Source organism: Plectropomus leopardus, chromosome 14, assembly GCF_026936395.1.
Source record: "Plectropomus leopardus strain MGB_pleo_1.0 chromosome 14, ASM2693639v1, whole genome shotgun sequence".
In the NCBI taxonomy this organism is placed as follows: Eukaryota; Metazoa; Chordata; class Actinopteri; order Perciformes; family Serranidae; genus Plectropomus; species Plectropomus leopardus.
This window is the reverse complement of record NC_142189.1, coordinates 11,826,120-11,835,244: the sequence shown is the minus strand read 5'-3', so window position 1 is coordinate 11,835,244 and position 9,125 is coordinate 11,826,120. Positions and strand designations below refer to the sequence as shown.

Sequence of the window (9,125 nt, the reverse complement as noted above, 5' to 3'; positions counted from 1 at the left end):
CAGATGCTAGCCTGCATTTCATGTGTTTTTTATTTGGGTTTGGAAAACACCGCTAGTAACCATCAATTCTCTAGTCAGGTGTAGTTCATGGTTTGGAGGCATTCCTTTGGACTAAATCTGTTGTGTTATTGAAAGTCAGCACCTGTTTATGAATTTTAATTATGAAGTCTGCCTGGGTCCCCTGGGTTCAGTATATGTTTAGAGAGTCAGTAGTAATAACTCACCGGGATGGAAATAGAACTAGAATGCCAGAAGTCAGAGTCCTATGTTATACTGGTATAAAAGTCATGCTTAAGTAAAAGGTAGATTATTTACAATGTAGTTAAAGTTCAAGTTATTGATTTTCATCATGTTCTTTTCTATGCAAGAACAGAATTTAATTTCAACAACTACAATCTACAAAATAACACATACAGTAAATGAGACGCTATAAGTTACAAATGCCTCTGATGGTCCCTCTGATGAGAGTGGACATATGTAGATATAAATATAGTTAAGTTCAACTCATCAGTAAACAAATAGTCAACTAAAAGCAAAATTACTGACTGTAGAAAATATTTTCAAAAGCACCAGAACTCTAAAAGCTGCAGAATTGCAGTAGGGGGCATTGTTATTGTTTCATGCCCATTCATGACATGTTTGCATGTTAAGGATGCAGGGAAAATTAAATTAATGTGCCTCCCTGTTGCTTATGCACGCTGCTAATTTTGTTAACTCTGACTAATTGCTGTTTGACTTAATTGCACATCTGGTATTTGAGTGTTGCTGAAGTGTTTTGCTTGTGTCAGACGAGCTCAGAGCGAGTCTCTCTTCCACTTTGCCTTTTTAAAATCATTCAAGTCTGATTTATTTATTTAATAAAACAGTTGCTCGTTGCTTTGCAGAGAACAAAAGACACAAAAAGTGAAAAATATTCAAAAGAGAGAACAATCGCATCACAGTTTAAAAAAACAAATGACCTGCTATGTTTGTGCATTTGAAACTGGGTGTGTGTGTCTCATCTGTCTCTCGCTGCCTCTGTTTGAACACACACGGTGGTCACAAGGCAGATGAGGCCTGTTCAAAGCTGACTTATATCAAAGGGGCTCTGGGTCTTTGTAGCACACTGTCTGCAACAGGTTGACATTTTGGGCTCAAAACGGTTTATTACTTTGAATGCTCGCTGTGGGACTGAACCTCCCCTACAACCCAGCAGGGACGGAGGGGACAGATCAGGACACAGGGACACAGAGACACAGGTAGGAGATGAAAGTTAGTATCCTCTCACTTTATGTTCTGCAGTTGCTGCAGGCCAGCGACATGAGGACGCTTCATCCAAGAGCCGAGGCAAACTGTTTAAAGGATGGGATGAAATGATGGCATCACCTGGATGAACTCAGGATGAAGCTTTCTTCTGTTTGTAGAGGAAATAAATAAGCACTGAAGAGGGAGCATAAAGGTGAGTTTAATGTTTATTTTTGTGGATGTGTTTGCATCTATTATTTACCCTGTGGATATTATATATCATTTTTAATCATTTAAAAAACTGCAAAAAAACTGCAATGGATTTAAAAAAAAAAATACAATGGGTTTTTGTTTTGTTGCTGTTTGGTTGTGTTTGTTTTTTATAGACCCCAATGTTTTTTAGATACAGGCCTCTATCAAGTGGCTGAATTATCCCTTAATTTTTGAAACAGAGAGAAAAAAAATGAAAATTAATACATTCAAAAAAATGCCTGTTTTACAAAATTATAAAACAGAAAGAAAAAATTAAAATGATAAAAATCCAAATTATAAATCATAATTATAAACAAAAACAGCTGGTATAACAAGTAAATCGTTATATATTAATTTCTTTTTACCATGGAATTAGTAGTATTAATAGTGCTAGTATTATTTCCACATATCAGTTCTAGATATTTCCCATTACAGTACTTTAAAAACACCTCAGAAATGGTGAAAAATCCTACTGATATAATTTAAATATGTATAATGTGATGGCGTTAACATTTATCCTTTTTTTGTTTCATGAAAAATGTAAATATATTATCTGAGCAACACTATCAGTTTGATCTAAGTTCAACAAATTTTAATCAAAATGTGCTCTACGGAACAATTCGGCAGAATGTTACAGGTTTAATACTTCATTTAAAATAGTTTAAATTATATAGTAATAAAGTGAATCCTATTCCGTTTTGTGTCCAGTTTGTCTTGTTTTTGATGTATTTAACATTTAATCTACAGTTTTGCCAAAGATAACAGACAGATAAGTAAGTTTATTTGAACAAATATTTCCTGTAATTTATTTTGATTTGTGTTTTTTTAAAAACACTGATGAAAGGATATTATCAGGAGAATATGGTTATTATTATTGCCCTTTAAACAAAATTGTAGCAGGTAAAATATGCCCAGAGCAGACAGAAAAGCTGTTTTGCTGCTGAACTTTGTAACATAGTGAATTTTTGTGAGTAAAAAATATAGTCTGACCTTCCTTTGCCCTCCAGGCCATGGGGGACCCTCTGTCAGACTGCAGCCCCCTCATCAGCGCAGCCGTCTCCTGTAAGCTCCGTCTTGTCCGCCTGCTGGTGGAAGGTGGGGCTCAGATCAACGGGCGCAACCCGAAAGGAGAGACGCCTCTCCTGGCTGCCTGTAAGGCTCTGAGAGGGGAGCCTGCTGGGCCTGAGACGGAGAAACTCCTCACCTACCTGCTGCAAAACAAGGTCAGTCTGCAGTGAGTAATATTTCCCATTTCAACTCAGAATTCATGTGCTTAAATGCAATCTACAGAAGGCAAGTTTTCACAGAAGTTCAGCAGAATATTGATTCAGATGTATTTCTAATGCATAATAAATGTGTACCCGCAGTAAGAGAAGTATATGGTACTTTTAATGCATAGTAAACAGTTTCCTCAAATCTGCTTGTGTCCTCTATCTACCGACCAAAGTGGTTTTGGAGCTGTGGAACACAACAGAGTGTACTCTGAAGCAAGATCATTATTGATTACATGGAGGATTGGGCGTTTGAAAGTTCTCACTTGAGAGCCTGAACAAAAAAGAAACTATGCCAGATCAGATCTCATGGAAATGTGAGATAAAATCATAAGCAATTTACATGCACTTTTAATAAAGTTAAGTTCTGATACTCTGACAAACAAAACACTGTGTAATTCTTCAGGCTTCTTGGGATACCAACCTCTTGAATTTTCATCCTCTAACTCTGCATCAATCAGGCCGATCCAAACGCACAGGACCGGGCTGGACGCACTGCTCTGATGTATGCCTGCATGGAGCGAGCAGGAGCTCAGGTGGCGTCCACCTTGCTGGCTGGAGGGGCCGACCCCAGCATGGAGGACTACTCTGGAGCCTCAGCACTGGTGTACGCCATCAATGCACAGCACCAGCCCATGCTGAAGGTCAGTACATGAGATGGAGAGAAAAGAAAGACAGCGCTGAAAAGGCTGTGGTAAGCATCCAAAATAACAAAGTTGCAAAAATATTTAAAACTCAATTTAGCAGTAGTAGAGGAAGTACTAAGATTCTATAATTACAAATAACACAGACCCATGTAAAAATACACCACTACAAGCTAAAGTCCTGCATTCAACACCTTATAACATTTAAAAAGTATATATAACAATTACAGGGATTAATAACTTATGCACTGATTTGTTAATGTTTAAAGGATGTGGTATGTCAGTCATTTTAATGGGTTTCAATGGGGGCATTTTTGTCTTTAAGGGTCTGACAGAGTGTTTTTTGCTGAACAGTATATTATAGACTTATTATGGGAGCTGGGGTTGAACTTCCGAAATTTAAAAAAAATACTCACACCCTTAACACATCCAAAATTATTAATAAATTAAAAGTTAAAAAAGCTTAAAATGTTCCTTGTTTAAAATGCATCATAGCTTATAAATTGATCACAGGCTTTGTAGGTCAAATCCTAATTTAAACAGGAATTAGTATCGTTTCTGTTAAGTAAACGTAGTAGAAATGTTGTGGAGGAGCATGAAATGCAAATACTCAACTAAAGTATAAGTACCTCAAATTTCAAACTTTTTAAGTGGATGGTTTTTGTGTCCCGCCATGTTTCAAAAGTTTTTCCTCCCTGCAGACACGAAAGAAACAATTAACTTTTAAATGATTGTCATGAAAAACAGTTCAAATATATCGGTACTGAATATCACACAAAAAAACCTCAGTATTTGGCTTCTTCAAACTCCAAATCCGTTCAATACCTCAGCAGCTCTGTGTACTTCAGGTGTTGATGGACGCCTGCCGGGCCAGGGGTCGTGACATCATCATCATCGCCACAGAGATGGGTTTGAACGGAGGGTCAGTGACCAGACGTTACCTGAATGTCCCTCCGTCTCCTGACACCTCGCCGGTGTCCTGCATGTCCCCGTCTGACATTGTCATCAAGACGGGCTCACCCAGCTCACCTGAGGGAGAAAACATCTTCAACTTCAGAGGGATGAGTGAGTAACGCTGATTAAAATGAATTATAGATTAATAAACATATTATTGTTGTGCATGATTTAGTGCAGTTACAGAAACACTTTACACCCCCCCCGAAAGAGTTTGAAACTTACTTGTGAAATACTTCCGGTAATAAATCACAGTGAACATAATTTTATTTATGTGCAAGTCACATAATCTTTGGCAATGCCAGTGAAAGCACATGCTTTGACAAAAATAAAAGCAGACATGATGTTCCCTGTGGATGATTACCCATTTCTATTGATTCGTTAAATGTCAAACTGTACTCAAATTAATTAAAACACAAGATACCAGGGAAGTTAGAGAGGAACATTTAGGGAAAAACTGAAAAACCTTGAATGTCTGAAATCATCACTGGTATGTGCAATCTGTAGTAAATGTGCTAAAACATGAAAAACCACAGAAAAAAAACATAGATGATAAGTTCTTAAAGTGCTAAGAAACAGAATACATCTACAGTTACATCAAAGGAATACTTCCCCGTTTGTACATCAACTTGAATTATGAAGATAACTTTCTTGCATGCATGAAAAGTATACATACTGTATATAATATTTAGAGATTTTATATCATTTTAATTTATCTCATCATATTTGTATTTTCATCTTTATAATTGTATTTATCAGTAACGTTCTTGCTTTTTTCTCTTATCTTATCTTAACCTACCTTATCTCATCTTATATTATCTTATCTTATCTTATCTTATGCCTCCGTTGGACAAAGAATCCAAAAATGAAGAGAATTTGGGCCGCATTAGACAACAGCAAACTATATCAAAACATAAATTTACAAACTTTCACAAACATCGTGCAGTATAATGTAAGTCTCATTTATCCAATCGTATGCTCAGGACTTCTGAAACACATACATTTTTTGCTAAAGCAATACTGTTTCGAACACAGGGCAGGTGCGCTACTTGTCCTGCATGAGACTGTTTATACAAAGTGCTTTAAAAAGTGAGATTTTAGTGAAAATACATGTGTTTGGGGAAGTACTGAGCATACCACTGGATAAATGAAAGCTGGATTATACTGCATGAATTTTGTGAGAGTTCAACATAACACAAGTGATTTAAATACAAATGATCATTTTGGTGGTGAAGTATTCCTTTAAAATGGGCAACTGAAAAGTTCCTTAGTTATTTAACTAAGGAACTTTTCATTTCAGCAGAATGGCTCTTTAATTGCACAATAATTGTGCAAAACATGGGGAAATGGTTGAGTAATCCTCATCATTTATATCATGTAGACAAACTGGCTCTGTTTATTATTATGCAAGTTGTCTGGCTTTGCACCTTGATGTTGGGTTGAGTCCCATCAACAGCACTCAGTATGCAGACACGGTGCCCCTCCTTGATACAGCACAGCTGTGTTTAACAAAGGCAAGTCTAGACAGATGAGAACAAATTCCTGGTGGTTGAAATCATTAGCCGAGTGCTCATTCCTGACGAGACAAGATGAAAATGTGTTGTCAGGGTGAGGTGAAGCTAACTCTGCTGGTCCATTACAATGAAAGAAGCCACATTTCTCCCTCGACATAAGAACCGACACTTCATTCATACCAAAAAACCTAAGGAGAGTGGCTTTAAATAAAATACGATTTTGGTGGTAGAGGAAACAAGTGAGGATGAAGACTGGGAAACATCTGGCTATTTAAGATGGATCACGTAACAAAGTGTGCACAAGAAATGTGTGTGTTTTTAGCCCAATTAGATATGGTTGTATCGGTCATTCCACCACTTTGGTGCAGCCTGAAATATCTCAGCAACAATTGGATTAATTACAATGAAATTTTATACAGACATTCATGTCTCAGAGGATGACTCATCAGGAATTTGGAAATCTGACTTTTTTCCCCATACTACCACTTAAACGCAGTGGTGAACATTTGTGGCTTTGTGTAAAGGATGTGGCAATAATGGAATAAAACCAGCGTTCCCATTTAGCAAAATCATCATACTGTAGTTTATTGCTGTGTTGAAATAGAGTCGCATCTACTGTGTTCACAAGAAGAGGCCATATGAACACCACCCCGATGTGATATTAACGACTTTGTAAGTGAAAATTTGAGTTCACAAGTTAATGCACACAATTTCGCACATCATAAACGCGAGCTTAAGACTTCCATTTAAATGCAGCATTTTTCTGACGTCTTCCTATAACTGTTTCCCCATCATCCACAGCTCCTCCGCTTCCTTTGTAGCGTGCATTGTATTGTAGGAGAATAGTGTACAATACATCAACAACAAGCTCAAAAATCAATGTCTTATTTTTAGAAATAATGACTGTTTAAAGTTTTTGTTTTTGCAGTTTTCCAGTGTGAGTACATTTAATGCTCCTACATAAACTTGATTAGAATAAGTATGCATTATTAAATCACTTTTATTTATATTGCCCCATATTACAAATTTGTCTGAAGAAGATTTATTATTATCTGTACACATTAAAGCCCTTTAATGGGGAGCTAGAATTAGATTTTTTTAAATAATAATAATACTAATAATAATACTAATACTACTAATAATAATTTTTGATAAAAATGTAATGTCCTATTGGACATTTCTGTAAAATTTTGTGATAATTGACATATGAATTCTTGAATTATGGTGAAAAACATGTTTCTTGAGGTCACTGTGACCTTGACCTTGGACCACCGAATTCTAATCAATTCATTCTTGAGCTCGAGTGGATGTTTGTGCCAAACTTAAAGAAATTCCCTTAAGGGGTTCTTGGGATACTGCATTGAACATTGTGCCATATTTTTAAAAAATCCAGAGCTGTGAGGTCACAGTGACCTCGACCTTTGACTTTTGAACACCAAAATCAGGTAATTCTTGGGTCCAAAAAGATGTTTTTGTTAATTTGAAGAAATTCCCTTGGGGTATTCTTTAGACATAAAGAAGAATGAGATGGATGAGGTCACAGTGACTTTGATCTTTGACCTATGACCACAAAAATCTTAATAGGTCATCGATGAGTCTAAGTGGGTGTTTGTGCCAAAGTTGAAGAAATTCACTCAAGGAGTTCTTAAGATATCATGTTCAAAAGAATGGGACAAATGGACGGACAGACAACCTGAAAACATAATGTCTCTGGCCTCCGCATAAAAAAATGGTAGAAATGAGGACCGATATTTAAAAAAAAAAAAAAATGCATAAGAAGACACAGTTCAGGGCGCTAGAGCAGGTGCCCCATGCACAAAGGCAATGTCCTTACCGCAGCGGCCATGCGTTCACTTCCAGCTAGTAGCCCTTTGCTGCATGTCGTCCCCTCTCTCTCCGCCTCTGTCCTGTCATATAAAGGTAAAAATGCCAGAAAAATGATTTATTAAAAAAAAAGAAGACACAGTTCTTGTCAACTACTTCCACATTTTCACTCACTGTGTGTCTTCTTCACCTCCATCAGGTAAAAGAGGAGGCAGCAGCAGCAGACATCCCTCCTGCGAGCTGAGTCCGTTGAGCCAGTGTAGCTCTCCTCCGCCCAGACAGAGAGTTTTATCTGAACCCTGGCTGGCCATTCACAACCTGGCCTCTCTGAACCAGGCTTACTCCGAGGGCATGACGGAGAGGAGCCTGCAGGAGGACAGAGACAGAGAGGATTCAAGCAGGGAGACGGGAGGGAGGGGAGATGAGGACTCAAGTTTTCATCAGTCCAGGATAGAAGAGAGGAAAAAGAGCGAGGTTCAAAGGAGGGATGACAGAGTTGGAGGAAAGAATTACAACAGCTACCGTGAGGATTTTCTTCCGAGGCTTTCTCAGTCGGTTCTCTCCCTCACAGAGATGAGCTCGTCTCAGGGGACAGCGAGCAGACTGGTCCCTCAGAGGTGTCTGACTCCTGGAGCTTCCTTGATTGAAAAGCTTCCTTCCTGTCAGTCTCCTCAATCCCAACGCAGAAACACCCTCCCCTCCGTCATGGTGGTTCCTCCTCTGCTTCACCTCCCTCCGTTAGTCGACCAGTCAGACTTCCACCTCCAGGTCCCAATGCAGGTGTCCACCTCGAAAAGCAGGAGCATGGTGTTTCTGCCTCACCCACCCAGCTCTCCTCCACCCTCCTCTTCATCCAGAGCATCTGTGCGACCGGCGTTACTCCCTCGGCTGCAGCTCGCCTCCTCCGTCACCTCCCTGGTTGCTCCTCCTGCTTCCTGCTGCAGCGAGAGGAGCAGGAGGTCACTGCGACGCCACTCAGTACAGCTTGAGCAGATCAGAGGGGGAGAAACAATTTAGGCCTTCATCCCTTCATAGTGAGGCTTTCTGACAAGAGAAAACATTAAGTTATGTTGGTAAACTGTAAATTGTTCAAAAGTAAAGAGCTTCACCATTACAACTGTTTCAATCATTTCTATTCATTACAAATGACCTTCTACAATTCAGCCAACTTAAAATTTTCAGGTAGCCAGAACAACTTTTTTACGTTAAAACAAATAGTTTAATATTACAGTGCTGTGAAAACAACTGCTTGTTTGGTATCAGAAGTGCAACATGAACCAGTAAAATATACATTTTGTTACATATCTGAAGGCCCTCACTCACCTTTGCTTCCTGTGTGGTGGGGTTAGCTGGCTTTCATTGCCCGGATGTAAAACTCACTGGCACGTCCATATTTACAAGGCATTTCATAACTTGCTTCCTACTTGTCATTTGACCCATCT

The 9,125-nt window shown here is 38.6% G+C and overlaps 1 protein-coding gene and 1 long non-coding RNA gene across 2 annotated transcripts; one reads left to right on the top strand and one right to left on the bottom strand.

Annotated features, from left to right (window-relative positions):
* The first annotated feature begins 1,094 nt into the window (after positions 1-1,094).
* LOC121953589 (ankyrin repeat domain-containing protein 34B) lies at positions 1,095-8,751 on the top strand. The gene is made up of 5 exons (XM_042500754.2): positions 1,095-1,438; positions 2,484-2,699; positions 3,209-3,391; positions 4,240-4,456; positions 7,883-8,751. Exons 2-5 carry the CDS (start codon positions 2,487-2,489, stop codon positions 8,698-8,700), a joined length of 1,431 nt encoding a protein of 476 aa, XP_042356688.2. The 5' UTR covers positions 1,095-1,438; positions 2,484-2,486; the 3' UTR covers positions 8,701-8,751.
* On the bottom strand, positions 2,551-6,585 carry LOC148187436 (uncharacterized). Its single transcript, XR_015778641.1, has 5 exons — positions 5,773-6,585; positions 4,217-4,420; positions 4,021-4,086; positions 3,172-3,385; positions 2,551-2,687 (listed from the first exon to the last, which is right to left on the bottom strand). It is a non-coding gene; the product is annotated as an uncharacterized LOC148187436 (long non-coding RNA).
* Positions 8,752-9,125: the final 374 nt, after the last annotated feature.

Bases quoted from the DNA above. Each gene is read 5' to 3' on its own strand.
- LOC121953589 (XM_042500754.2), top strand. From the start codon at position 2,487: ATGGGGGACCCTCTGTCAGACTGCAGCCCCCTCATCAGCGCAGCCGTC. The intron at 3,392-4,239 runs GTCAGTACATGA...TGTGTACTTCAG, and splicing joins AGCACCAGCCCATGCTGAAG to GTGTTGATGGACGCCTGCCG. The intron at 4,457-7,882 runs GTGAGTAACGCT...CACCTCCATCAG, and splicing joins CTTCAACTTCAGAGGGATGA to GTAAAAGAGGAGGCAGCAGC.